General features: G+C 41.0%; 1 protein-coding gene across 1 annotated transcript; it reads right to left on the minus strand.

The window, feature by feature from the left end:
- Nucleotides 1-26,296, minus strand: LOC131688615 (mediator of RNA polymerase II transcription subunit 1). The gene is made up of 6 exons (XM_058972987.1): nucleotides 26,073-26,296; nucleotides 25,450-25,760; nucleotides 25,243-25,376; nucleotides 24,315-25,182; nucleotides 21,834-24,195; nucleotides 1-2,510 (listed from the first exon to the last, which is right to left on the minus strand). Exons 2-6 carry the CDS (start codon nucleotides 25,717-25,719, stop codon nucleotides 985-987), a joined length of 5,160 nt encoding a protein of 1,719 aa, XP_058828970.1. The 5' UTR covers nucleotides 25,720-25,760; nucleotides 26,073-26,296; the 3' UTR covers nucleotides 1-984.
- Nucleotides 26,297-27,637: the final 1,341 nt, after the last annotated feature.

The following is a 27,637-nucleotide window of genomic DNA, read 5'->3' on the forward strand; positions in this document are numbered from 1 at the left end:
TCAGTTTTTTTTATTGATATCAATACGCACTAAATAATAACGTTTTTTTTAAATTACTGAATTTTTACCTATCGTTTCGAGTTTCCTGGAAATTTTGCTCTGTTTGTTTCTCACGTTGAACCATGTTTAATAGTAAATTTGTTTTGCCTAAAATACTCTCACCGTTTCTGTTGGTCTGCCCTTTCCTAACAATTTTTCTACTGCCACAGAACACGATTACATGCGTTCATTTGAAATTGGTAAGGATCTAATTAGGTGGCGTGAAATGAAAAAAAAAACTAATATTCGCTATACCTTCTTCTTAAAATCTACTCGAAACGATTCGCGCTCTTCGCTTAAACACTAGAATGAAGACGTGAAACACAATAATAATGGTACCACCACTCGGACAGTACGGCAGGCGTACGCTTTCTTTTCCTATTCATGGTTTGTCTTTGATTTAATAATCAACGCGATCTGCAGCCGGGCGCTTTCAGCATTTCAGAGTTCCTTTTCGTGACGACGAGCTCATTTGAAATTATTCTTCAACGCATCGTATCAGTTTATTATTCAACGAGTAGTCCTAAAACCTACGCAAGGCAAGAAAAATGGCGTGGGACTATTGTCGCAATATTGACAAGGTCGAGCAGATACTGACATGTAACGTAACTTTTTCCACAGACTACTAAACAGTAGTAGTCGAGTGGGACTGTTATGTCGAAAAGGAAGTGTAGGTCACACTTATCAATTTCCTCGAAATAAGTTTGAGCTTTACTATACAACTGACTCTTACAACAATAATTATGAATTGATTTATAAATCAACGACACGATGTCAAATTTTGTAAGACTTCTTTCTTCAAATTGTATGTACTTTTTAGATCTTATTAACAGAACCGATCAAACAACAAAAGTTAAAATCCTCAAAAACCGAATTGAACTGATCTATGCTGAAAGCAACACGCAGCAAACCCAAAAACACTATTTACAACGCGAACAGCAACGGTCATTTCCCACCGATCCCGACCAGGGCATCATCCAGCAGTTCATCGTCCACCACGGGGCCCCCGCTGTGCAGGGGAAGCGGACTCGGAACCGGTGATTTTACGATATGCACTGAAACCGACGCCGGCGATGTAACCGGTCCCGGACCGGCGGAACCAGAAGAAGCAGCGGCAGCAGCTGCAGCTACTGCCAGATGATGATTCTTCAGCACTGCCACCAGCTGTTGAGTATTATCGAATTTGTTCATTAGCTGTGCAGCGACGGCTGCCGCTGCCAGGGCATGTGCCTGTGAGGATGTCCCTGCCGACGTGGATGATAAACCGTCCATCGAATTGCTGCTGACTGTGGCATCGATTAGTTTATCTGATGAGCTATGGTTGGACATAGTACTGCTGGGACGGGAGGGTGGTCGCATCAGACTGTTGCTGCTTCCGGCATCGACGGAATCATTGCTGCTGGAAAAGTCCATTGCATGACTTTGAAGACCAACCGGAGAGGGAAACGGTGGCGGTACGGTTGTCGTTGGAGTGGTTCTACCTCCGGATGAACCTTTTCCGTACAGTGAGGGAAAACCATCACGACTGTTGCTCGAAACCTGATGGTCTAAATTCGGAGATCTCCGCAGCATGTCATGGGCGGAGAACATTTTTTGCATTACGTTCGGTAACATGGCCGAATGGAGTGGCGAAACGTCACCGGGCAGTTTGTTGAAAGGAAGCGAAAAATCCTGACTGCCAGTAGGCGATTGGGATACATTGGATAGTGGCGTATTTGGCGCAGAGGACGAAGCTGGACGGGATTCTTTTAGCTTATCCAAATCACTTCCAGTGCCACCGGATCGCGCCGATAGTTTAGGAATCTGGAACTTCTTATCCAACGTTTTCACGAAACCTTCCATGTTCTGAATCGACGATGTAAAGCCTAACATTTTCATTACGTTTAAATTAGCTGCAGCTTGGGCGGCAGCCACTGCCATTGCCGCATTCGTAGACATCATCGAGGAGGATGATTTTGAACTGGATCGCTGTTTGTCCTTGCTGCTACCATTGCCGGAACCGGATTTGTTGAACGATTGCTTCATTACGCTTCCTCCGGAACTCGAAAGAGCTCCCGATGAATTTGACTTTTGAAATTGTATCTTGGAAGATGATCCAGAACTGGGTAATTTTCCACTACTACTACTACTACTAGTACCAGTTCCAATGGAAGAAGAAGACGGAAAGTTCCCACTGAAAGACTGTGGGCCATGCATTTTTTTCGAGACTGGTCCACTAGAAACGCCCGGTTTTAGTCCTGACTTTGAGCTACTCTTGGAACCGGTATAAGTTGAAGTTCCACTGTGGCTTTTGGATCCTTTCTTGTTTTGGATGGTGAGCTTTATGCCGTCAGAGCTTGGTTTTACCATATATTCCGAAGTCTTGTGTAAGGCGGACAAATGAGCTGCCAGTGCGGCTGTGACGGCTGCCGATGCGGCAGCTGCTGCTGAAGATGATGACGTCGACGATGGTGCCGTTGCGAAAGATTGATCTGTGGGTGATACAAAGGGAATATTATACTTTGATGTTGGATTATGAGAGCCTTAAGGTTCAAGTTACCTTTTTTAAGCATGTGTTAGAATTGAACGCTTGGTAGTGTGCGTAGGAAAATTTGTGTTCAGCTTTGCCACCGGATTATCCATTTAAACCTTTTTAAAACTCTAAAAGAAGAATATCAGTCGATTTATTAGATCATCACGATTCAATTCATGCAAAATACCTGCTGGAAAAACCATCGGCTTAACTGGATGGTGCTTTTGAAAAAGTGGCTGTGGTTTTTTCTTTGCGCAGTTGTGTTGCGTACCCCAGCTCGGTGTGGTAGTGTGACAAAAAATCACAGCCACTTTTTCAAAAGCACCATCCAGCTAAGCCGATGGTTTTTCCAGCAGGTATTTTGCATGAATTGAATCGTGATGATCTAATAAATCGACTGATATTCTTCTTTTAGAGTTTTGAAAAGGTTTAAATGGATAATCTGGTGGCAAAGCTGAACACAATTTTTTTCACGCATACTACCAAGCCTTGAGGTAACTTGAGCCTTAATACTACAGATTTGGTTTGCATTATATGAGATGAGAAACAAGAGTAGAGAATTGTGGCTTTGGACAAAAGAAAAAAAGGAAGAAGCCACAATAGAATGTTACTTTTTGGACGCAAATTAAAAACCTGTTTTATTCACCTAGTGGTGCGATTGCACTTTTCTCATTTATCTAAACAATGATTCATTAGCTGGTTATGTTCAATATAATTGTGGAAATATCTATTTTTTGTCCCTTTATGGGCAACTAGGACCGAGGGTGGTGACTAGCGGGTTTCATACAGTCTCGACCTGACGGACGAAGCTATGGTGCCATGAAGACAGGCAACGCAGATCCAAGGCCATCATTGAAATGATAAGTTCTGCGTTTGAGCTGTACTTCCCCCGGTTGCCAGACGAAAACCTGTAATTATTGCGCGTGACATTGTATGAAAAGTCTAATTATGAGTCCAGTGGTGGTGTGTGCGTGAAAGGTGTGAGTTTTAGCGTTCGAGTCCAAGGGTGCATATCTGTTTGTTGGCGTTGATAGTGTGATCGCGAACGGCTCGAGCGTTTGTATGTTAATGTGTCTGTCGCTTGCGCTAGCGTGTGTGTAACTTCGCGTGCATAATTTCGATTTTACAATCGTGTGGCCATTCGCATATTCGCATGTAATCCTGAATGATTGCGCGCGGAACGCGAGTCTGATGCTCAATTTTTAGTGCTAGATGCTAGAAGAGTCAGTTTCCCCATATCACTAGAGTTCTCGGTCATGTCGCCGTGGAACGTTCTGTCTAGTGAGTATGGGTGTCATTGTTTGATTGGTCCAACTGAAGGTATGAGTCTAGGCTTCTATAACCGACGGTAGACTTACGGACATGACCGATTCATGATCGCGCGAGCTGTGGGTTTGCTTGAATATGCGTAGATGATTGCAATTGCATGCTCGCGTTTGTGGTCAGGTTTGTGTTATTGCGAAGAAAACGAGCGTTTGTACGTTTGGAATGGGAGAGATTGTGAGTGTATATGAGAGAATTAGCAATGACAAATAACGAAATAAGATGCAAAGAGACTAACTAGAAGTATATAAATTGGCCGACATTATTTTTGATATACATCAGTAGTGGAAAAGCAAACTAATAGAACTACAACAAAAACAGAATTTCATCATGCTATGCTGATCGGGAATGGATGATTCATGTGCGTCGGTAAACTAATTGTACTTTAATTTACCAATCCAATCTTCCCGAATGAATAGAATCGAATGTCTGTGTCAACTCATTTCTGAAAATGAAATTTCCTGATTTTCCAGACCTTTTTATAAATTTTCCAGAGTGCTCAAACAAATCAAATTAAATTAACATTTTTCAATGTCTATCGTTTGAGCTTACACCACTTTTTAATTTTTAGTTAGTTTTAAACTTTTTGTATCTTCCATTTCAATTAAACCACTTTTGGTCTTTTAACTGTCATGTAATTTAAATATTTTCAAATCTGAAAAATTGTTACCAAGCTCGAGGGATGACCGACAAGCAAATGAGTGTATGGGACCGTGTATAAAAGGAGGAGCTAGTGTTCTGGAAAAATAAGCGGATTGACATTTTGGGGATGAATTTCCTCATAGTGTTATGTATTTTAGTCTGTGTGGAAATGGTGATGAGTCTGGGATCTTCCGTTAATCTTCCGGCAGTCGCGCTGGTGCACTGAGTGAACGCTGCTCTGAAAAGCTAGCGAATTGTCTTTGGGCAACTGCGGCTGCTCATTCAGTGTCATGCGCGACTTCCGGAGGGTTAAGTAGGCACCATTTTAACATACTCTATTATACTCCAAACACCCTTGAAGGTGGTCGTAACCCATTCTTAGGTCAATTTGCAATGTAAAGTTTATTCGCGACAAAATATGGAAACCTAAAAACACATAGATCTCTTGATGTATTTAACCAAAAATGAAATATTTTTCACAAATATGGACGTATGTCTTTTTAATCTCAAAATACATAATTCGTTGACATGTTGCGCTTTCAAAAATGGGTCGAATGAAATGCGTATTAGAAATAATATGTGCGGTCCAAACGGAAATCAAAAGATATCTCATTGGAATAGTTCTAAAAAGCTTGGCTAATCAGCATGCTCTGTTTACACTGTTTCCAAAACTTCTAATACTCGATTGCGATCAGCTACATAAAAAAGAAATGCAAAAGACAATCTTAAGAAACGACCAAATGGATTCGGTAGTGAGACAAACATTCTGTTCGTACACTAATAAAATAATAATAAAATAAAAACGTCAAATGTGTTTGTGCATAATTCGAAGCATCATCAAGGAACAAAGTCATTGAAGGTATTGATTACTGCGAATTATAGTGATAGGCAGAATATGAGGGCTAAATACTTCTTCGAAAATTGTAACGTGGATATTCTACCATTTTTTCCTGTGTGGCAATGGATTACAAAACTTGGACGTAGAAGATTTCAACCAAGCTTCATGACATGTAACGAAATGAAGTATTAAAGTAATTCTGAACGATAGAGAAGTCTAAGTTTCTCAAGAAATAATTGGTTAAGCAGGTCTTCTGCAACAGTGGGTGAACCAGTAAAAACTTCATACCAACAGGAAGGTATCCCAGAATATGTACTAAGAAGATTGTTTACAGAAACGGTTTAACCACTTCTGTGCAGTGATAATCCGCTTTTTATGTCCTGGTTAGATTTGGATTCTTCTTTTTAACCTTCCGGAAGTCATGCTAGTGCACTGAGTGCACGCTGCTCTGAAAATGTAGCGAAATCGTCTGACCGCACCAGCGGCTGCTCGTTCAGTGGGACATTTCCGCGACTTCCGGAGGGTAAATAATGATTGCGTTGTTGATACAAAATCATCCAGCACTTTTTCACAACTTTAAAATAGGGGCATAATTCAAGAAAATGTCGAATAATCACAAGAAAAAATAGACAGGTCTGTGAGCAAATTATAGAAACCGGTTTTTGATAAGTTTACTTGTGATTTGAGACAAACAGTTTTTTAGTCTCTCATTTGCCTGCCATTTCCCACCAATTCGTCATTTCAGAAATTAAGTACCTTCAAAAATGCCGTTGAGATCGTATTCCTCCCATGTTCTATGAGATTCCCTCTATACATAAGACAATTATGCGTTGAACGGCAGTGAAAAGGTCAGTTGGAAATTCCATCTTGAAAGATAATAAATACAAACAAATAAATAAATAAAGCGAATTTTAATGCAATCTGGCAATAGCAGCACGTTGTGAGATGAGTGAAGCTTGGCAGCAAAAGGGAGGCGAACTTCGGTTAAATACACTATTTGTTGATTTTAAATATTGTCGTATCCACCCGTCTGTTAGAGGAAGGTGATATTGAAACTGGAGCTTGCGAAATTCATCTTCATACAGTTCTGTTACATACGGAAACCCATATCGAAAACGTTGAATTTTTAAGCGGAATTGAGTGTTTAACCGTTAGGTAACGACACAGTACGCGAGTACCTTTCCAGATTTCATTTAAAATTACAATTTGCTTTCCATAACTAGAACCTGAAACTTGGTGACATCATAGTACATCACTAGGCATAAATTTTAGTGAGATAAAATTGAAGATGTAGTAAATGGGCCTGAGGGGAACGTTTTGGTCGTTTCTACCGCATAGCAGACTGACAGGGTAATGGTCATTACTATTATAATTTTAAACTTATTCAAATATTTGTAGATGGTTTGGAATCAGGAAGTCATCTACTTTTTTAAACCTGCTATAAGGAATCGTATGAGATCTTGTTTCCGGACAACCGGTCCTGGAGGTGTGTCCCAGCTTTGAAATACTATTTGTAAATTTCAAAGAATCGTAGCAATATGGATGTCAAAATTCTTGGGTTTGCCACAGAGATTGTTAACAATCGTCTGATAATTTGACCCCGGAGCGGTCTTCACAACTTTATTTAGTTGCTTAATAATTCTGTCTGTCAGTGAGCGGAGCAGACAAATGACTTCAGCTGCAGACAAAAAACAGTATGCAAGCTGTGCGTTACCTAATGCCGCTATGGACTAGCACTTAACGCGAATGGAATTGAGTTCCCAAGTAACTAATAAGCATTATAACGTAGCCTAATATCTGCTTTAGATCCACATATAAAGCTGTCCTAAAAAACCGTGAAGCCCTAAATAATTATTTAATGCCGATATTATGCCAGAAAAGGCGAAATATAGTACTATTACTGTGCGGAGATTGACAGCTCGTTTCTGCAGTACTAATGCTATTATATAACAAACGCGTACAAATGTCAAATTTGAAAGCCTTATATTGACACTACTAATGCTATTAAAAAGCTTCAGTTGGTTGTCATTGTCCGCCATGGTTTTAAAACCATTTCTTATGTTTCCTTTCGGTATGATGAGCAAAAAGGAAAAAAATTAAAATAAAATATTCTGTTCAAAACCGTAATTGACTCTGTTCTAATGCATTGTAATGAATATCCTTAATGGGTTTTCGTTCTCACATGATATGAATTTTTACGAAAATTACCTTTAGTAAGTCTCGAACTGAGGTACCTTGCCTCGTCCTTCACGGTAAGTGCGCTGCGTTTGCTTCCTGGACTATATTGCATATGTTCGATTGAAATGAAATATGCCGAATATAATCTTCAAGAAGAGTTGCATAACAAACAAACCCACAGCATTACAATAGCATTATATCAGCTTTTTATATGCTCTATAATGGCATTAAATGCACATGTAAAGCTTACATGCTTTAAAGATCCTTGAAGCATGTACGCGTTATATCAGCTTTATATACGCATATAGAGCAAGCTATAATGCTATATGTCGGCTGTGCAGTTATGCATTATTGATGCTAATAAAGAGCTTTATTGCGTTGTTAATGCTGTAATGGAGTTTCAATGCAACATTAGTGCAAATGTGCAGCCAATATAGTGCAATGACTTATGGTTACTTGGGTTGCGCTTAGAATTAACTCGATGGTTAGTACTTGAAAGAACTTGAATAAAACAAGTTTACACCGTTGAGAATTAGTTGATTACAAACCCCAAAATTGGTCATATAAGCAAAAAATAAGCTGCCGCAAAACAAGAGATCAGCTACAGTGCGATATACTTTTAAACGGTCATGAAGACTTATTTCAAGAATCGACATTTTTTAAAGAATTTATAGCTTTATTATTTTGGAAATGCAACTAGATTATCAACAATATGTTCGATTTAATAGGCATAATTACTCTACCACTCTGTATCTCTAACATTGTTGACCCATCTTTTTCGTCTACAATTTGTAAACATAAAAAAATACCCACGGTTCGGCCAAGCTAATGCAGTGAGCCGTGTCAAAGTAAACGGCCTGTGCACACCAAGCGTACTTATATGTATTTACCTTACAGAGCCAGATGAATCACAACAAGGCCGTCGATAAATCAATTTGGCATCCGTATTAAATATTATATATGAGTCAGTCCACGTCAGATTTAAAACCAATTTTTTTTTTTGCGATCTTTAGCTGAAAATTGTTCGCACTAAGTTTTGTTTTTGATGAATACGATTCTTTTTTTCAATTTATGAGCTTGTAATATTTCGAATTTTATTGAATTGAACATTTTTCAATCACTGATAACTCAGAAACTATTCAATTTGTATGTATGTATGTTGGTAGCCACCATCCTAGCTCGAGTCTTGCTCTGCATGCGGCTCCACTTAACAGTACGCTTAAATTTCGTTACAATTCTGCATTCAGCATACTACTGTATGAAAGGCCAAAAGGGGGGTAGCGGACCCGTAGGCAATTACACCTACTCAGTATCCACTGGAATCAAAGAATCTTCTACTAAAAAAATATTCAATTTGTATAAAAAATATTAAATAATAAAAGTTGCCTTTTCGCATGAGCTCACCGAAATTGTTTTTGCAATGAATATTTGTTTTTGCTATGTAACTTATGTATTCTGCAAATACTAGAAGCAATTTCTTTTTAAGTTGAACCAAAAGCATTTTATTATTTTTTGAAATCATTTAGATTAGGTAAAAAATTCGGAATGGACCTCCAAGTACTTCACGAGATAATACAATTATAACACTGGCCGATTAGTGTAAAATTGGATTGTCTTCAGTTTATAACTGTAATATCTCGCATAGTATTTTGATATCCACTCCAGATTTTTTCACAAAAAAAAGATTAAACATGATTCTTGATATTCAATCAATTTAATAATTGCAGATTTCATAAGTTATATAACAAAAATATTTTTTTTTGTCTTTTTTTTGGTAAGCTCATGCAAAAACAACTTTTGTAAATAATATTTTTTTCCATGCATCAAATACTTTTCGAGTTATCAGTGATTCAAATGTGTTCGTTTTTATAAACTTCAAAAGTTAAAAATCTAATAACTTGAAAAAAGTATCATATTCAGCCAAAACAAAAAATACGTGTCAATTATTTTTAGCTAAAGAATGCAAGAAAAAAATTTGGAACGAAGTCAAATTTTGGTTGTAAATCTGACGGGGGATGACCCATATAACCATGGTTATGAGAAGTTGTAATTATAAGATGGATCGAATATATCTATTCTCCCTTGTATAAAATGTGTTGAAGGGAATAAGTGCGTTTAACCGAAGACTGCATATCAAGAAGACTGGCAACTCTGCCCAGAATCTGGAGACAGTAACAGCAACGCCACTTGCGGGTAAAGGTGGTACTTCCCATAGTGATGCACACACACATATACACTTTTACATAAAGCTTCCTACCTTCCTCCAATAGAGGCGCTGTAACCTCTGTCGCTTCTCGTTTGTATGGGGGAAGGAAAGAGATATCAGTCTTCTTAATATGTAGTCTTCGGTTTAACCGAATATTTGAGGCAATATTTTCCAGTCGCATTTATAAAAAATTATTAACACCAGGTCGAAATTTCTCCCTGATTTGAATACAAATTCCCTGAAATTTCCAGGTTTTTCCAGGTCAACTAAAATTCCCTGAAATTCCCCGATATTCCAGGAATCGCCACCCTGTTTAAAAATTGGCTATATAACCTTGTGGCCAGCCTGGAAAATAAAATAAAAAGTATCTGATGTCTCCGTGAATCTTAAAGAGCAACGATATGATACGACCAATGAACGACAAGGATTGATTTGTTCACACGAATGGAAAAACAATTTTGACGTTGCTTAATTTCCCGTAACAATAAATGGTTGTGTAGGGTTTCAACAATGCAATCATAACTCGGAATTCTTAAAATTTGCCTATTGCAATTACTATCCCATGGAAAATTGAAGTGCGTGACATAATCGATTTCTCTATTTCGCTCTTCAAATCTAACTGCAACAATGTTCCCACCTTTCATGTATCATCTTGCATTTGACAAGCTGTGTAGGCACTGTTGCCAGGACTTCGGTTGAAAAAAATTCATTTGCCATGGTTGCCACAATCACAATCTGTGCAATGTGCTCAACAGATGTCGCTAGTATACCGTGGGCGATGTTTTTTTAGAATTTTATTCAAGCTGTTACGTCTGTTTTTGCTTGCTCTTAGTGTTGGCACGATAGCAGCGTATGCAATTGTAGATCACATTCCGAATAGTATTTTTCACTCGAAGAGGCCGAAATTGTTGCATCGTGACAAATAACGCAATGACGCAAATAACGAATAATGGCTATGGGGAATGGCCCCGAAAACCATTCCCCAGAAACTAAAACACCGAGGTTTTTTCCCCAGAAATAACCATTCTCCAGAAAACCATTCCGTCGAAAGTACCAATTACCAGAAAACCTTTTCCCAGAAAGTATTTTTGCCCAGAAAACCGTTACCCAGAATGAACAAATACCCAGAAGTTCATACCCCAGAAAAAACCATTTCCCAGAAATTGAGGTATTTTAACTAAAGATGACTTATTTATTAGTATTAATATTCAGGTTTGGTTTTGTAATATAAGAGCTATTGATAAAATGGTATCTTTTAATGTTGTACCATCTTCCTGGTCGACAATTAAAACTTCTTTTAATTTTTTATCTCTTCTGCCTGTTTTTACAGCGACGCCGGTTTATCATATCTCCCTGCAGATATCGCATATATTCCGCCGACGTGGACTGCTCTTCCTCTTTGAATGCTTTCCTAACCGCATAAAGTTTAAGGTCACTGGTACCTTTTTATTGTGCATTTAATTGGTTGTGATACCCTTCTATTGCGTTTGAGGTTCTGGGTATGTCATTGAGGGTGTTGTATCGCATGGTCCATAATTCAGGGGAAAATCTGGCCTGTGCTTGTGCGCAGTGTTTTCCAACCCTTCGCTTTCCCAAAACGTATTTTTTATGTAATCGAAGTACGGGGACATTTGTTCCGGAGCTGAAGCACGGACAATACCCAAGCCTTCAGGCACATCTTGAGGCTTCAAAAAGTCCAAGGTCTGGGTTTGTCTGAAAGAGATCTGCATTTGCACGCTTTTCAAATAAATTCCATATAATCCCAATTTTTTAATCCGTTTCCACCAATTTTTCGTTAGGTGGAAAAAGCAACCATATCGCACAGAATTGGGAACAATTCTTACTATAGTGTTTATCTAAGCGGTTTCAAAATCTGTCAATACAATCGACGGATTAATTATAATATTGTTGTTGGCTGCTATGGTTTTTATGAGTTCTAGAGCTTTTTTGTAGTTGGATTCTGATTTATCTGGAAGGAGCGTGTGTACTAAGGGCAGGAACGTTCGTTCAACGCTCAATGTTCCGATTGACTCGTGGATGGCAATTTATGTAGCAGATGAATCAATAAGGGCATGACCTGTGATCAACTCGTATGCTCGGTTTATTCGAACATAGGAGTTGACTCCTTCTTTTAAACATGAGCAACTCTTTGAATATGTATGCCAAATAGCCCTCGGAGTGAAACTTGTTTTCCACTCGTCTGACCGGTTTTCTCAAACATAGGGGTTGATTCATTCTATGGAATAGCCGGAGCAAAAAGTTGGCTAAAATAGGAAAAACATATTCGAACTATATTAAATATTTTTTATAACATTCTTCGATGTTTGTTGCATCATGTACCATCGAAATTTCAAGAAGGTCCTCTACTCTCGAGGCCTAAAATTGAGGTGTTTTCTGGGAATAATTTGCGAAAGATCTACTGAGTGGATCTTGATTTTTTTTTATTTTGAAGATACATGTTTCGGCTTTTCAATTTAACTTTCAACGACGAAAACAAACATCTCTGCAGCCTTGAAACGTCATATGTGACATTGATGTTTAAATTACATGGGCCCCGCTTAAGTAAAGTTTCGGCTAATAGGGTTTTAGTCGTGAAATTCGAAAGCCATTACCATTACCTACCATTAATGTTTCATTTCTTCTAAAAACTGTCAGTATGCAACAGATTTTATTAAATTGAAACTATGCAATCAATGAAGTAGTATTAAGTTAGAAAACGTTGTTATTAACCTATGCTAAGTACTCTGTTGTTGAAAATATCGAGTTATTAAGAGGTTACATTACTAGAATTTTCAAAAAATCGAAAAAAATTTCAATTGCTGAAAAGCATAAGCATAAGAGATTGCCCGTACTTGCTACTCCGTTATTGACCAGAACCAAATTAGGTTGCAAAATGTTGATTGGAACAACATGCTTGGGAATAACATGATGAGCCACATTGTACAATCTATTCCGATCCCTGCATGCTGATCAATACCGACGCCGGCTACGTCCGAATGCAGATCTTCTGGGAAAGGAAGGAATGTTAGTCCGATACATGTTGCTACTAGAGACCGAGGAATCCTCTGCATCTCCACATGTATCACGGGAAGGGGAGAGTTGTTAGTAAGTGTGCCAATAGCGTTATCATGTAATAATTGCTCTGGGCAGCCGGCTGCCGAGAATTTGGAAAATTTATCATTTGTTGTATTAATACGATTAGCAAAATAAGCAACTTGAACTCCGGATAGCCGGCTATAAGGAGCACTGCTTATATTTTTAATAATATTCAATCACACGACGAATTTATTCGTGGTTTCTATCGTGTCGGTGCTGATTTTACCCGGCGATCGTTTGAATAAAATGAGGAATCTTACACCGAAGGTTCATCAGACTCCTCCACAGGCGTCGCGGAGTTGGCAGTTTGGAAGGAAACAGGGTCTAGGATTCGCTCCAAGCAAGCGATGCGACCTGTAAAGCATAGTTTATTAGGGATCATCCATAAATGACGTAGCATTTTTTGAGCAATTTTTACCAGCCCCCTCCCCCATCGTAGCATTTTGTCACAAACCTCTAAATACCCCCTGGTAATTACGTAGCTTGACGGTAACTCTCCCCCCCCCCTGTCCCCGTGATTTTTTTAAATAAAAACCGATGTTAGTTATTCCCCTTTGAAAAAGCTACATAGCCTGACATGACCCCCTACCCTCCCGTCGTCACACATCATCACAAAATGCAAAACTCTCCCCTCCCCCATATAATGCTACGTCATTTATGGATGATCCCTTAGTTTGTAGTTCAGTTAGTCCTCGAAAACACGATCGCTCGAAAAAGATCCTGTTTAGTTTTCTGCTCTTCCAAAATCTGGGCAGCCGGCCACCGAGAGCATCCCATGCTCTCTAAACAAAAGCAATCCCAACTCCACACAGCCGATCGTGGGAGTATCGCCCAGAAAAACCAATCTTATCTGCCCAATGGGCCGGATCACTATTTATTGCGACACCATTTAGACTAACTTCGCTATTCCCTCTCCACGATATATTCCTTGGGTTGCAAACTCGAAAAAAAAAAAATTCAATTGCTGAAAATGTGCTTAAATAGTTTTGAAAATATGTCGCCGAAGCGCCTCTTATGTATACCCCGAGCATACTGAAAACTTAAAACGCGATTTTTTTCGAAACCGCTTTTTAGCTGGTCGGAAATGTAAGTCAAACAACTCTTTTTGGATCGTTTTGAAATTTGCCCAGTGTATTCAGGGGGGAAGCCCATTTGGCATAAAGTCATTTGGTGTAACGTCGTTTGGCATGGTCATTTGGCATAAAGCCACTTGGTGAAACCATAGCGTGATTCAAGTGGTCATTTGGCATAGAGCGATTTGGCATAAACGTCATTTAGCACAATCGATTAAAACAAAGTTGAAGATAGATTGCCATTTGGCATAAAGCCATTTGGCATAATAGACGTTAAACCTAATTTCTCAGGTCTATTTGATTAACATGTAACCGAAATAATAGGATACAAAATCGGTTATTTTCTGGTATGCAGTTTCCCGAATTACCATTGCACGATATGGAGTACAGACGTGATTCACAGGTTGGTCAATTTTTAACTGGACCGCTTTTTATTTGGACCTCCGCTACTTGGATCGGAATGTCAAAATCTCATGTCAAATTCACTTTGCCAATCAAACAGACATTAATTAGAGATTTGACCAAATGCATTTTCGGTCCAACTAGCGAATCAAATTCGTTAGTTGGACGACTGTCCACAAATTGCCTGAATTTTCCGGAAATACAATAAAACTACAGTCAACACTGAACTTGTCCTAGAAAACCTGCTAGGCAGCCAAGGCAGCTTTCCACATTCTATTGGACATGAAAATTTGTTTGAATTTTATTCATTTTAAATGCAACTGTGAATTTCTAAGAGTTTACATTATCCTGAATATAGTCAATTCTTCGAAAGTTTTTGATTTAGATAATAACTTAAAGCGTCTGAGATTTTGCCTTCTTTTACATATATGTAGTAAATTGCTTTTAACTTTTAATTTTATTACTTTGAGCTTTTTTCTTCTTGTGGATATGAACTAGTCGAGATTTTTCCCTCTTTTGAATTTAGACTGCAAACAAAAGTAAACGTCAGAAGAACAAACATTCGGAAAGCAAGATACTATATATCTCGAATTAGATTTCATATTGTATAAAAAGTAGTTAGGTTAAAAAATTGTAGCAACCCAAATATTCGTAAATGGAATGGTTAATACAATGGTTCTTCTTCGCTTGTTCCCTCTACTTGATTTGACATGAGATCTGTAGTTTTAAACTAGCCTATCATTAGCAGATTACAATTAGCGATTTTTTGTTGCATGACATTTCACAAATATTTTAACTTTCATGCAAGATGGCCAACATAGTTCTAAATGCAAATATTCTCAATGCACAAATTCCATACTTACTTTAGTTTTCCACGTAATCATTCTGACACAGAAATATTCTTCGTCTCACTGAAGTTGATTCCTTCTTTCAAACATGAGCAGTTCTTGGAATCGTACTTATTTCAGTGAATCAAAACGCCATAAACATTTGAACGGGTATTTTCATACTTTATGCCACATGGCTCTTATGCCAAACGGTCGTTATGCCAAACGACTTTCATGCCAAAAGATCATTATGCCAAACGACCGCAATAGCATTCAATATCCTGTACATTTTATGCCAAACGACCATTATGCCAAATGGCTATTATGCCAAATGGCCTACTATAATTTTTTCTTATGCCAAACGGGCATTATGCCAAACGACGTTATGCCGAATGATTTATGCCAAACAAGTTAGCCCCGTATTCAAAATTGCTATCTGCAGCGACATACGTAGGATTTTATATTTTTATCGCATAGTTTTTTTTATATTTGCGTCGATTTTAATGACTTTTACAGCGCTTTTTCATTAACAAGTGCACAATTTCACAGAATCCTACGTCGCTTGCCATTGTACCAAGAAATCGAAAAAAATAGTTTTTAGCTCTAGGCAGCCAAAGTTTGTGCTCAATCATTAACCGTCAATGGTACGCAAAGCGATAGAGATTTGAGATGTCCTATTAGGTATTTAACCTAATGGAGCTCTTTTTATGTTTCTAGATCTTCAGGTGATATTACATGTCTTTGCAACTCAAATGTATTATAGTTTTGGGATATTTCCGCGGCGCGATGCCGCAAATATCGAAAATCGACGGTTGTTGAATATTTAACAAACAATAGGGTGGGTGCTCCAATAGCCGCAGCGTACTACTAGTTGCAGTAGTAGGTTAAACGCTTGATTAAAATGCCAACCGTCGCTAATTAGTTTTTTGCTTTGTAGTTCGCACTAAACTTACCACAAGACAACACAAGTTTTACCGTAGAAATTTGCTTAAAAAACAACTGAAATAGTGAGTTTTCCTTGAGCTCCTTTGCAACTATAGTGGGCCAAATGCACCTAGAGTTGCATGCTCCAAAAGTAGTCAATGGGTTTTGCATCTATAGGAACCGGAATTAGCAATTGCGCCACTATTGCTACATGCGGAGCAAGCGGTTATAAATGCAAAAAAAAAATGGTTCAAAGCCAATTATAATATTTTTTCTATCAAATAGGAATCGAAAGCTTTCATTTAACATATAATCATCACCCGTAGACCTTTCCATCTTTCTTAATGCGTTTAAATTTAAGCACAATACGTAAATATTAAAAAAATACTGTGAATAGCAAACTTATAACAAGTATTTCAGTACACATTATCTAAATGTAACGAACTGTTTATTGAAAAAATAGAAGAAAAAAAATTTCGGTAAAATAATTTTCTGGGTTTTCGTACTATCTGCGGAACAGTTTTCTGAGTTATGGTTCTTTCTGGGTGAAAGTTTTCTGGACTTTGGTACTTTCTGGGAATCAGTTTTCTGGAATATGTATTTCTGGGGAAAAAGCTTCGGTATTTTTTCTTCTGGGGAATGGTTTTCAGGAGAATGTTATACAATCAGTGGAAATATGAACGCGTGTAACTTGATCAAAGGTTTATTAAAAAGTAAAAGATGAAGAGGGGAAACCTATTTCCTACATCTGACAGCGATGTACGCACTTATTCTAATATAAGCAATATTCTTGATCGACGTGTAACTCTGAGGTCACAGATATACGACTAAGCGAGTCGCAGCTTATTTCCCAACACACCCCTTTAAGCTAACGTGCTAATCCCCATCGCTGTTCGATTTCGCTTCAGCTTAATACGATCGAGAGATTTGCCCGCTGTTTGTTCATCGGTGCTAACATAAATCAACTTGACGATGTTCTGTCCGAGAGCGTCCCGGATGTAATGATGGCGTATATCAATATGCTTCGAACGTGGTGTGTAACCGTCATTCTTGGCGATGCTAATAGCACTTCTGTCCAAATTGTACTAACAATCCGCCCCACCACGAAGCTTCCTGAACAGTGACCGCCAGCGCCATATACTCGGCTTCGCATGATGACAGCGCGACAGCTGGTTGTCGTTTACAGTACCAAGCAACCGCACCTCCTTGTGGCATGAAGATGAAGCCGCTCGTTGACCTAGGATCGTTCAAATCAGAAGCCCAGCTTGCGTCGGTGCATCCAACAAGCTCGATATTTCCTTATTTCTTGTATTGCAATTTCATTGTAAACGTTCCTCGTAGGTATTGAAGCAAATGTTTGACTGCTTCTCAGTGCTTGGTTCCAGCGTTCGAGTTGTAACGGCTTAATTGGTTGACTGCATACATAATATGTGGTCTGGTGCAATGAGCACAGCAAACTTCCAACAGCCTCCTGGTACGGAACTCGTTTCATTTTTTCAGCATCTTCTGGCGTCTGCGGAGTCATAGTTAGTTTTATACTTGGTTTCGATGGAGTTGAAACTGGTTTGGCGTCCTGCATATTATACCATTGATTGATGTATGATTGCTGATCCAGCGCAAAATAGATTTTTGTGCAAGTGATACGAATTCCCAGGCAGCTGCTGATTGGTCTCAAGTCCTTCATACGGAATGTGTCACTCAATTTCACCTTAATTTCCTTCATAAGCGCTTTACCATTATAGACAATGAATACGTCGTCAACATAGATAGCAATAAACATTTTTTTTTTCCTTTTGCGATCCGATAGTAGAGACACGGATCGAACTTCGAGGATATTCAACCGAAACGCTTCAAAGCGGCATTTAAATTTGCGTTCCAAAGGCGACTGGACTGTTTCAGGCCATAAAGAGTTTTATTCAAACGACATACCATTCATCGTTGATTTGGTTCCTCGAAGCAGGGTGGCTGTTTCATAAAAATTTCCTCCTCTAATTCGCCTTAAGAAACGCAGTAGTGGCATCCATTTGGTCCATCAGCAAATCATACCTGGCGGAAAGTGCAAACAGGCACATAACTACTGGGACGAACCACTGGAGAGTAGGTTTCGTCGTAGTCCACCCCCTTTCGCTGCCAATAGCCTTTCACAACTAGACGCATTTTTGTGCCGTGGGTCTTAAAGATCCGCTTACATTTAATAGTTTTCCTTTCGTTTGGCAATTCAGTCAATGTCCAAGTATTATTTGCTAGAAGCGCCTCGTAATCGTCATACCGTTAGCCTTTTTTCCAGTTTGCTGAATCCTCCCGAGTTAGCGCTTCCTGGTGAGAAAGAGGATCGTCATGAACCAACAGACTCGTGGCTGTCGATACTGCACAGCTCAACTTGTGGTTGAGCTGACCCTAGGAATCGGGCCCTTCAGATGAATCATACTGACTCTCGTCGTCATTGGCAACATCTGAGGAGGTTTCCTGTAACAAATTCGAATGTATGAAACTTCAAAGTCATACTTGCCTGGACGTTTGTGCTCCCGACCACTGCTCCTCAACACCGGTGATTTGAAGATGTTTGCGGTGGGAGCACAACGGAATCACTGATTACTGCATCAGTTGTATCGTCAAACCCGCGGAACTCAGTTTCGCTGTCGTCGATTTCCCCAACACAGTGCATGTCGAAAACATTCTCGTCGTTGGAGTCATCATCGATTTGTTCGATTCGATTCTCCGTACCCCTTACATTAGGTATCACATCTTCCCCGATGTCCAATTGCATGTTTCGACGTTCCTCCTGCGGTTTGCTATCACGTATGATTTCGTTGATAAATCGAACCTCGCCACTAATAAAAACTTTTTTAGACTGCGGATCGTAGAGCCTATACCCTTTCGTATGTTCATCGTAGCCGACCAGGGTACATTCATGCGATTTAGGTTCTAGGGTTTCCTTCGCTTCTGTGTTGGTATTTGAACCATCGCTTTTGTGCCAAAGATTCTCAAAAGGGACAAATATGGCTTAATGTTTGTTCAAACTTCCTCTGGCCTCTGGATCCATGCCTTCGCATGGGTAAGCGATTTAATAAGCAGACTGAGGTGTGTACGGCTTCTGCCCAGAAACTTTTGTGTAGACTTGCTCCGTACAATAGACACCGACCGCGTTCAACTATGGAACTACTGCGCGCTCTGTCATGCCGTTCTGTTCCGGCGTATACGGATTTGTCGTTTGATGCCGTTTCAGATAATTCAGAGTATTCTCTCCCGTTGTCACTTCGTATCACCTTCAGTTTACCACCAGATTGACGATCCATTAGTGCGTGAAACTCTTAGAAAACTCTCAAAACTTCTGGTTCCGCTTTCGTCTTTAAGAAATTCACCCACATTTTTCACAATCGGTCATCGACGAAGACAATGTAGAATCTGCTTCCGCTGTTGGGGTTCACTTCTATAGGTCCGCAAGTGTCGGTATGAACTACTTCGAGCACCTCGAACGCACGCGAACCTCTCTTGCTAAACGGTTGCCGACAGTGTTTACTCATCGAACACACCTTGCGATCACCAGGATCAGCTCCTACAATTTTCACACCTTTTGCCATACCACATTTGCGTACACTGTTTAGATTTAAGTGACCTAGTCGCTGATCCCCGGGCCCCGTGGTGGTGGAGGAACGCTATGTGGGAAGCTGAGCTGCAAGCAACTGGGCGGGTCATAGGTGGTGGATAATGCTTAGTCGCGATAGCAACTAGTTGTGATTCGCGACCCGAACCTGTAGCGGCGGCTGACTGCGGGTGTGGTAGGACGAGGTAGTGGACTCTACACGTTCTAGGCCTAAATACCACAAGCCCTAAAGCCACCCTGACAAGGCGAGCCAGCGCCGCCTTTAAATAAGCGCTTAGCCCAAATCTCTCTCCTCCCGTGATCCTTCAACGTTACTGCAAGGTTGGCGCAGGCCTAGCTAGCCGCCCATAAAAATAGCATGCTCAGGAAGTTCAACAAGAAATTTCGGATGGACAAACTTGGCACAGACGTACGCAACGGAAACGGACAAGAGACTGGAAACTCGGGACATGGAACTGCAGGTCGCTTAACTTTATCGGGAGCACACGCATACTTGCCGATATAGTGAAAGACCGCAAGTTCGACATTGTGGCGCTGCAGGTGTGTTGGAAGCTATCTACGGTGCGGGTCTTTCGCGGGAACCACACCATCTACCAGAGCTGCGGCAATACACACGAGCTGGGAACAGCTTTTATGGTGGTGGGGAAGATGCAAAAGCATGTGGTCGAATAGCGGCCGGTCAGTTCTTCAACATCAGCATAAATTAACGTGTCAGCATAAATGTAACGTGTCCCCACCTCGGAAGTAGCGATGACGACAAGGACGAATTCTACGCGCAGCTGGATCGTGAATACGATCGCGGCTCAAGACATGATGTCATGATCGTTATCGGCGACCTTAATGCTCAGGTTGGCCAGGAGGTGGAATACAGACCGGTAATTGGAAGGTTCAGCACCCACCAGCAGACGAACGAGAACGGCCTAAGACTAATCGATTTCGCCACCTCCAAGAACATGGCCATGATGAGCACCTTCTTCCAGCACCGCCTCCTGCACCGATACACCTGGAGATCACCGCAACAAACAGAGCCGCGAATTCATCATGTTCTGATTGATGGACGGCACTTCTCGGACATTATCGACGTAAGGACCTATCGGGGCGCTAACATCGACTCAGACCACTATCTGGTGATGGCTAAACTGCGTCCAAAACTATCCGTAGTGAACAGTGTAAGATACCGGCGCCCGCCGCGGCATGACCTGGACCGACTGAGGGAAACCAACGTCGCGACAACGTACGCGCAGCATCTTGAAGCAGCGCTGCCACCGGAGGAGGAGCTCATCGATGCTCACCTTGAGGACTGCTGGACCAGGACTAAGGCAGCCATAATCAGCACTGTGGAGAGCGTCCTGGGATACGTACAGAGGAGTCGACGGAACGATTGGTTCGATGGCGAGTGCCAAGAGATATTGGACGAGAAGAATGCGGCACGCGCAGCGATGTTGCTTCAAGCCACTCGTCAGAACATGGAGTCATATCGACGGAAGCGAAAACAGCAGACTCGTCTTTTTCAGGATAAAAATCGCCGGCTGGAAGAGTCTGAGAGAGAGGAGATGGAGCTGCTGTATCGCTCTCAGGAAACGCGGGCATTCTTCAAGAAGCTGAATGACTCTCGCAACGGTTTTGTGCCGCGGGCCGAAATGTGTAGACAAGGAAGGTGGCATCTTGACGGACGAACGTGAGGTGGTCGACAGGTGGAGGCAGTACTACAATGAAGATCTGAATGGTGCGCAGGCGGACAATCGGGCGTTCGAGAAGGACGATTATGTCGGTGTTGCAGAGATTTCAATGTATATTTCAATTTATGCCAAACAATCATTATGCCAAACGATCATTATGCCAAATGACCATTAGGCCAAAAGACCATTATGCCAAATGACCATTATTCCAAATGACCATTATGCCAAATGCACATTATGCCAAACGAAAGCATGTGTCACCTGCTGTTATGCCAAACGAACTTATGCCAAACGACGTGCTCCCACTAAGGGGACAATTGGGTAAAATCATTTTGCGCGTGAAGAGCACAAAATCTTTAAGGTATTTGGAGCTTGGATTAATCCGGCGCTAGCTTGTCCTGGCATTAAGTTAATAACAGATTGTGATGAGATAAAGTCGAAACGCAAATTCCATAACTAATTTAAAAAAATAAGAATTATTAAAACTTACTTGAAACCGATGCTGTGGATGTCGTCGTTGCCGCCGTCGTTGGAGAGGGAGCAGTCCTAAAGGAACCATCCTTCATAGTGAAACCGGCCTGCTGAACCAGCTCGGGAAGTAACATCAACGAACTTTCGTCACCACTTTGGGCTGATTTAAGTTTATCGATCACAGCACTGAGAGAGCCCTTTCGATTTTTCATTGCTTGCTGCAACAGTAACATTCCGGCAGATGAATTGGCGGCAGCCGAAGCATTCTTCGAAAGATCCGTGGCACCAAACGAGAAAAGACCACTATCAGTAAAGTCTACACTACCACTTCCTGTGCTGCTTCCCCCACTACTATTACTGTTCATCAGTTCCAGTTGTACACCGGCACTCAACGAAGCACCACAACCGGATAAATCCAACTGTTTCAACTTAACGGCAGGAGTTTTCAACTTCGGACTGGAAGAGCTGGAAGACGTCGAGTATCCTGTCTTTTTATCAATTCGTTCTCGATCGCGATCTCTGTGGACCAAAGATCCTCCACCATTTCCACTACTTTTAACAGATACACTCATACCGGATAGAAGGGAACCCGAGGAGGGACCGTCTTCTTTTCCACTGCTCAAACCAGATGATGATTTAGAACTAGGTGAATTGCCACTTGCAGCCGATTTCAATGCAGACATGCTCGGTTTTCCACCACCAGAACCCCCACCGGAAATGTGTTTGGGGGAAGATGTTCCAAAGCTTCCTTGGTGCTTAGGGCTACTGTGATGCCCTGGTGAGTGTTTTGGACTGGATTTTGTTGCTTGGCTAGGACTCCCACCAGACAGAAGCATTTGCCCGGAACCACTACTACCACCGGTGCTACTCTTCGACGGTATTGGAGAAACTGAAAACTTTCTGCTACTACTGCCGGATGGAGACGCTGGACCTTCGATATTTTTCGAAGGGATTTTATTAGGCGGACCCATTTGCAACTGAAGGGCTAACTGTTCGTCATGCTTTCGCTTCTTTTTCTTTTCGAGCTTCGCTCGATCAGAATCACTATTTTTTCGAATCAGACCACTACTACTCCCACTGTATTTTCTGTCACTGGATCCACCTTTGATTGATGCTAAAGATCCCACTGGAAGCGGTGTGATTGTAACTGAAGAAGACATATTAGCTGCTGAATTAACCAGCGGAATGATTTCGACGCCCAGCCGTTTGTCCAGACCAATGTTATTCAGGACGGAGTTGTTCATGGTGCTACCTGGCTGTTTTCCAATTGCAATCGGGGTAATGCTTACCGATGACGAAGTATAAGAATGCCTGTCCTCTGTCGATTGAGTGGAAGGTTCTCCTATATCATCATCCGTATCCGAGCTATTCGATGATCGCATTAAATCGGGATCCAGATTAGAATAGCCTACGTTTCTCAGATTAGGGTTCATTCCTTCATTGACGATTCCGATCATTTCCATAGCCGGAATTCCCGTTATCGGCGATGATGATGATTTTTGATGCATCGCTACGTTAGATTGATTCCCACCCAAAGAGTTATTCGAGTCGCAACTGCTTAAATTAGTCGACTCGTCGTAATCTTCATCATCATCATCGCCTTCTTCCTCGTCGAGATCTTTCTCTCCAGGTTTTATCTTACTACTCTTTGGGCTTCTACAAAAATCCTCCTCCCCGCGTGGTCTTTTCGGCTGATTTATCGGTTCCAGCTTTACCTTGTTGGTGTCACAGAATTCCTGATGCATCATCATTCCACTGCCACCTCCGTTCAAACTCAAGCCGCCATTGTGTTGAACATCCATCCCGGATAGTCCACTCCCGCCAGTTCCACCGGGCCCACTCCCTCCTCCCTCGTCTGGTCCCATAGACAAACTAAAATTTCCTTCATCCATTCCATTGGTTCCATTACCCGTACCGCTTCCTCCACCGCCAATCGCATTCACCGAACCGATTCCTAACTTTCCCTTAAACTTTGCCTCGTACTCCTCCTCCCAGATTCGAAACAATGCTCGCAGCGTCACCGGAATCGACATCGTACGTTGCACTACCATTGAAACTCGCTGCGCCGTGTGCTCGTCACTTTCATATCCATTGCAAAACACCCGCACCTGAATGGCCAGAATATTCCTCAAATCAAACTCAACCATCGCAAGTGATTCTTCGTATGGGTGTTCTAGCGACACGGTCACATACTGACAGGACAGGGCAGTCACTTCAAACACCAGCAAGTGCTCGTGATCGGTCATTCGGGTGTTGCTGGCACCGTTGTTTCTAATACAGCTGGTTAGCAGCTGATTGAAGAGAGCTTGCTGCCGCAGCAGCACCAACACCTTGGATACGTGCTGCGGCTCCGTGAACGGAATACTGCTTACTATGGTACCCTGAAAGAGATGAAATAATTAGCTATTTAACATGACTCTTCTTCTGCATCACAATTTCATTTCAAGCATCCATCGTAATGCATAACAAAAGTCACCATCGAATTTCCCAAAATCCTTACCTGAAGATTCCGGTTGGCCGTCATGTAGTAGCAATGGTACTGATCGGGCATTGTCACAAACAACCCCTTGGTAATATCACCCACCGCACCGTTCGTCTCATGCTGTACAATCAAACTAATCAAGCAACTGTAGCTACCTTGTTCCATCGTTCCACTGGTTCCAACGGCTGAACCATCGCCAGTTATCAGCTTGACCTGTTTCAGTAGCTTTGCATTCAATGCCATCGGTTTATTTAACCTAAGAACAAACGTGGCCGGCAGCGAGGTGGAATTGTGCTTCTCAATCGGACTGTAAACCGGTGAGTTTCCCTGCTGAACCAGTAATGGTTGGATCTGTAACTTATTGGCAGCAGAAGCTTCCAAACTGACTGCCACACTACAACCAAACTTTTCCGCGGAGATAAGATCGGCGCTCAAAGGTTTCATTTTTCTCGCTTCTAAGTCCAGTAAATCGTAAGGTGCCAAGAAATAAGTCAGTTTCATCGGATGACCTCCTCGTCGCTTCTGGACCACTCCGAGGGGTGATTTTAGCAGCAGGGTATGCATATCGGTAAAATGCTGCGTTGACAGTGAGTACAGATTGTACAGATCAGTTTCTAGTGCTTGCAGAGCCACAAAAGCGTTCACTTTTATCTTCTTCTCAGCGTTTAGCTGATAGATTGATGCGAGCCCTTCTAGTTGAGTTGTAAAATCAACGAAATCACCTCTCTGCAGGCAAGATACCAGTTCACTGCAGCTCTGCTGCCGCATCTTACACTCATGATGTACCTTTACATCCTGAACCGTTCCGTTGGGGTCGAGTATTATTTCTAAGTAGAACATATCGGAGGATATGAACAGTCCCGAAGTGTCCTCACTCAGTTTAAGGCTAGAGTAAAATCAGACATTATTTAACGCAACCAATTGTGTAGAAAACATTCACACTCACCCAAGCTGCCTAGTAAGGCAGTCCAAGCGCTCTACCAGCCCTTGCCGAGAGGTAACTTTTATACAGTACTGCATGCTATCTAATGTTTTCTGCAAATTTGATTTCTCCACTACATCTAAGGCATAGCGTTTTTCCTAAAAAATAATACAGACACTCCATTAGTAAATTTACTAGTAACGCTAACCATCAGAAATTAGTTGATCCTACCAATAATGACATTCGAACAGATTTGGACATTTCCTGAAATGATTTGTACTGTGACGACTTTGCTTTACTCCGCAACCGCTCCATCAGCAGTTCCATCTGCCATGACTCGTGTTTTTCGCCACCGGAACACGGCACAGATTTACTTTGAAGCACTCCTCCAGGGCCACCTGTAGCACTAGTTACTCCTTTACTAGTCGTAAGTTTTCCGCCGTTAGCCAGGATAGTCGCCGGCAGGGACGAACCCAAACTGCCAGCAGCTGTCGATGACATTGTACTAGCGCTAGCTTCGAGGGTTCACCAAATGTCCTTGCCTGTTCAGAGAAGACAGACTATTTTTATCACAAACAAAATTGTACACGATAGTAAGGAATGCACGATAAAAAAATGTCAACATATCTTCGCAAAGGTGTCAAAGATAACCATTCTCAGAGCAGAAAAATAAAGAGACCCAAATGCAACTGATGAGAGCGAGAATAACAAAACAAAAATGAAAAGAAGCAAACGTCTCTGGCCGCTACCACCACCAGCAGCAAAAGCAAGCAGTCTCTCTCCTGACCTCGGCCTCGTCTCTGAATAGGAAATTTTTCACATTTTTCGCTTCCAAAAGGACGGCCAATACTTACCAATCCACGGCAACACGGACTATTCCGTTACTAGAATCACGAACCGGAAACACTCTAGGCGGAATATTCGATATTTAGGGATACATTTTCGCAACTTTACACGGATATTTTGCACTTCTAAATCGGAGCATTAGCACACTCGAAGCACTTTTCAATCCACCATTCATGCGTCATGATGGTTTCGACTCTCTCTTCTGCTAGCTGTGTGCGGCCAAGGTCTGCCTGACGAAGAAAAGGTATTTGGTTTTTGTGCCGTGCGGTTGGTACTGTTTTACACGCTACCAAAAAGCATGAATCGTTTCTGTGACTGAAGCGCTGTCCAAGCGGCAAGCATTGTACCAACCATATAAGGAACGTCGTTGATGCCAAACATGTTCTCTTGCTCTGCGTTCTTCAAGTTTCACGGTTCCCGGGACTTCGAAAAGATATATTTAGTGATATATTTTTATACTCGATTAACGTAAATACTCGATAAATCTAAAGTAGTCGAAAAACCCATACACGCTGCTAAAAAAATCAAACATCGAATGAAATTTTCAAATGACCTAGTATGGAATTCTATGCAAATCATTTCTCTCACACTACTTGTCAGTCAATTTAAACGCTCGAAATAGCTTGCCCAAGGTATTTAGGTTGGGGTTTAAATGTTCTATTAAGATTTCTGACAGCTAATTTACAACCACAGATGTCAAAGTCAAAGTTTATTTGCCTCAGGAAATACCTAACCTCAACCGGTTTTTGCTGTGCATTTTTTTCCTCACGAATCTTTTTTAACGGGAATGGATTCTACGTTGAAAACGCTCACAGATAGCACCAGAAGTAAAGTGTTGCTGATTTAATTTTGTTCTGTCATAGTGGATATATTTTTTGTAAACTTTGGTAAGAAAATAACTTTTAAACAACATATCACCTTTAAATTTCTGGATAGTTGTTTACGAAAACGAAGGAAAACTATCATTTTATAAGACGATAAGTAAACAACTTGCGAAAAGGGTGTAAAACATAGTGGTTTCATATATTAATCGTAAAGCTACATGTGCGCGGTTCCGAAATTTAATTTTAATGAGCACCGTAGCCGCCGCAACATCATTTCCTATTCCTCCTAAGTCAAGCTTATCCTTTATAAGAAGGTGGAAATGACACTCTCCGGATCACGCGAGGAAAGAATATATCCGGCTAATTGGGAAGTGTCAGATTTGCATCATACACAGTCGATAGGCTTAATAAAATCTACGTAGTCCAAAATATGAAGAAGTTTAACATTGGTACTAATTGGGTCTCGGTTTCTAGTTGAAACTTTATTTGTAGAAAGTATTTTTATAACAATCATAATACCTCGATTACATTTCAAAGAAATGTATGAGCCAAATAGTTTCAAATTTCAAACAAAACTTCAGAATTAGAACCAATAAAGCTAAATTTCTAACTCATTTCATTCATATTTTGGCACTGGTAAGTTTTTCCGAGAATGAAATGAAGTTGTTGTTGTAAGCTAAGAACTCACTTGCGTGTGAAAAAAAAACTTCATCATTTTACTAGTTCATGAGCTTAATCGTAGGTGTCGC

Source organism: Topomyia yanbarensis, chromosome 3 (assembly GCF_030247195.1).
Source record: "Topomyia yanbarensis strain Yona2022 chromosome 3, ASM3024719v1, whole genome shotgun sequence".
Taxonomy (NCBI): domain Eukaryota; kingdom Metazoa; phylum Arthropoda; class Insecta; order Diptera; family Culicidae; genus Topomyia; species Topomyia yanbarensis.